Source organism: Galeopterus variegatus, unplaced genomic scaffold (assembly GCF_000696425.1).
Source record: "Galeopterus variegatus unplaced genomic scaffold, G_variegatus-3.0.2 Scaffold19785, whole genome shotgun sequence".
Taxonomy (NCBI): Eukaryota; Metazoa; Chordata; class Mammalia; order Dermoptera; family Cynocephalidae; genus Galeopterus; species Galeopterus variegatus.
The window spans coordinates 7,985-9,405 of NW_007745896.1; the positions used below are offsets into that span (position 1 = coordinate 7,985).

Sequence of the window (1,421 nt, forward strand, 5' to 3'; positions counted from 1 at the left end):
CATTTCTGAGTTTTCTTTTTTGTAAAACAAGGACGATGATCCCACTCCACCCCCTGGTATCTGATGAAAAGCACCCCCTAAAGAAGTTGCTCTATGACATGGACAATGTCCTCTCCTCTCAGGCTCCTGAGAAGCAGCGGGAAAACGGGACTCGGCTGGTGACGCAGTTCGTGCTGGTGGGATTCTCCAACCTTCCAGACCTGAGGACCACACTCTTCGCGCTGTTCCTCCTCACCTACCTGGTCACCCTCAGTGGCAACGTGACCATCATCACCATTATCCATGCGGACTGGACCCTCCATACTCCCATGTACCGCTTCCTGGCGGTGCTGTCCCTGTCGGAGACCTGCTACACGCTGGTCACCATCCCCAACATGCTGGCTCATCTGCTGATGGAGAGCCAGGCCATCTCCATCGCGGGCTGCCGGGCTCAGATGTTCTTCTTTCTGGGTCTGGGATGCAGCCACTGCTTCCTCCTGACCTTGATGGGCTACGACCGGTATGTGGCTATCTGCCACCCGCTGCGCTACTCGGTGATCATGAAACCCACCGTCGGCTTGAGCCTGGGAGCCCTGGTTTTCTGCTCTGGGTTCTCGGTGTCCTTGATTGAGACCAGCCTGATCTTCGCGTCGCCCTTCTGCCGCGGAGAGCGCGTGGAGCACTTCTTCTGTGACATCGGCCCGGTGCTGAAGCAGAGCTGCGCCCAGGACGCACGCACGGCGCTGGGCATCTTCTTCCTGAGCGTCCTGGTGGTGCTGGTCTCCTTCCTCCTCATCCTCCTGTCCTACGCCTTCATCGTGGCCGCCATCCTGAGGATCCCGTCGGCAACCGGCAGGTGCAAGGCCTTCTCCACCTGCGCCGCCCACCTCACCGTGGTCATTGTGCATTTTGGCTGCGCCTCCATCATCTACCTGCGGCCCGAGTCTGGAGGAAACCCCGACCAGGACCGCCTGGTGGCTGTGTTCTACACGGTGGTGACGCCGCTGCTGAACCCTGTGGTGTACACTCTGCGCAACAAGGAGGTGCGGGTGGCTCTGAGGAGGACCCTGGCGCGCAGCCGCAGGGTGAGTCAATGAGGACTTGATCTGCATTTCATGCCGCTCTTCCTGGGACTCAGTTTCCCCACTTTGAATACTGGGACCACTCCCGTACTTTAAATGAAATAACCTTTCTTAACTACCAGCGCCTGAGACCCGGCATCAACTCAGTGAATGGTGTCTTTTCCCATTGCCTTTTCTTGGCTACGAGGCAGCGTGGTCTGCAGTGCCCAAAACGTGCCGGCAGGGGGCGCCACGACGTTGGCCCGCAGTGGAGGGTGATGTTCGGCCGGCGGGGAGGAGTGGTTGGCACCGAGTCCTGCCGCAGCGCTTATTTTATCTCACTGAGAAAAATCAACCTTTTTTTTTTTTTTTTCGGGTGGG

The 1,421-nt window shown here is 58.2% G+C and overlaps 1 protein-coding gene across 1 annotated transcript; it reads left to right on the top strand.

Moving 5' to 3' along the window:
• Positions 1 to 35: 35 nt before the first annotated feature.
• Positions 36 to 1,064, top strand: LOC103583118 (olfactory receptor 10T2-like; the record flags this gene model as incomplete). Its single annotated transcript, XM_008564528.1, has 1 exon — positions 36 to 1,064. A coding segment is annotated over exon 1 (1,029 nt), but the record flags the coding sequence as incomplete, so codon positions are not given.
• Positions 1,065 to 1,421: the final 357 nt, after the last annotated feature.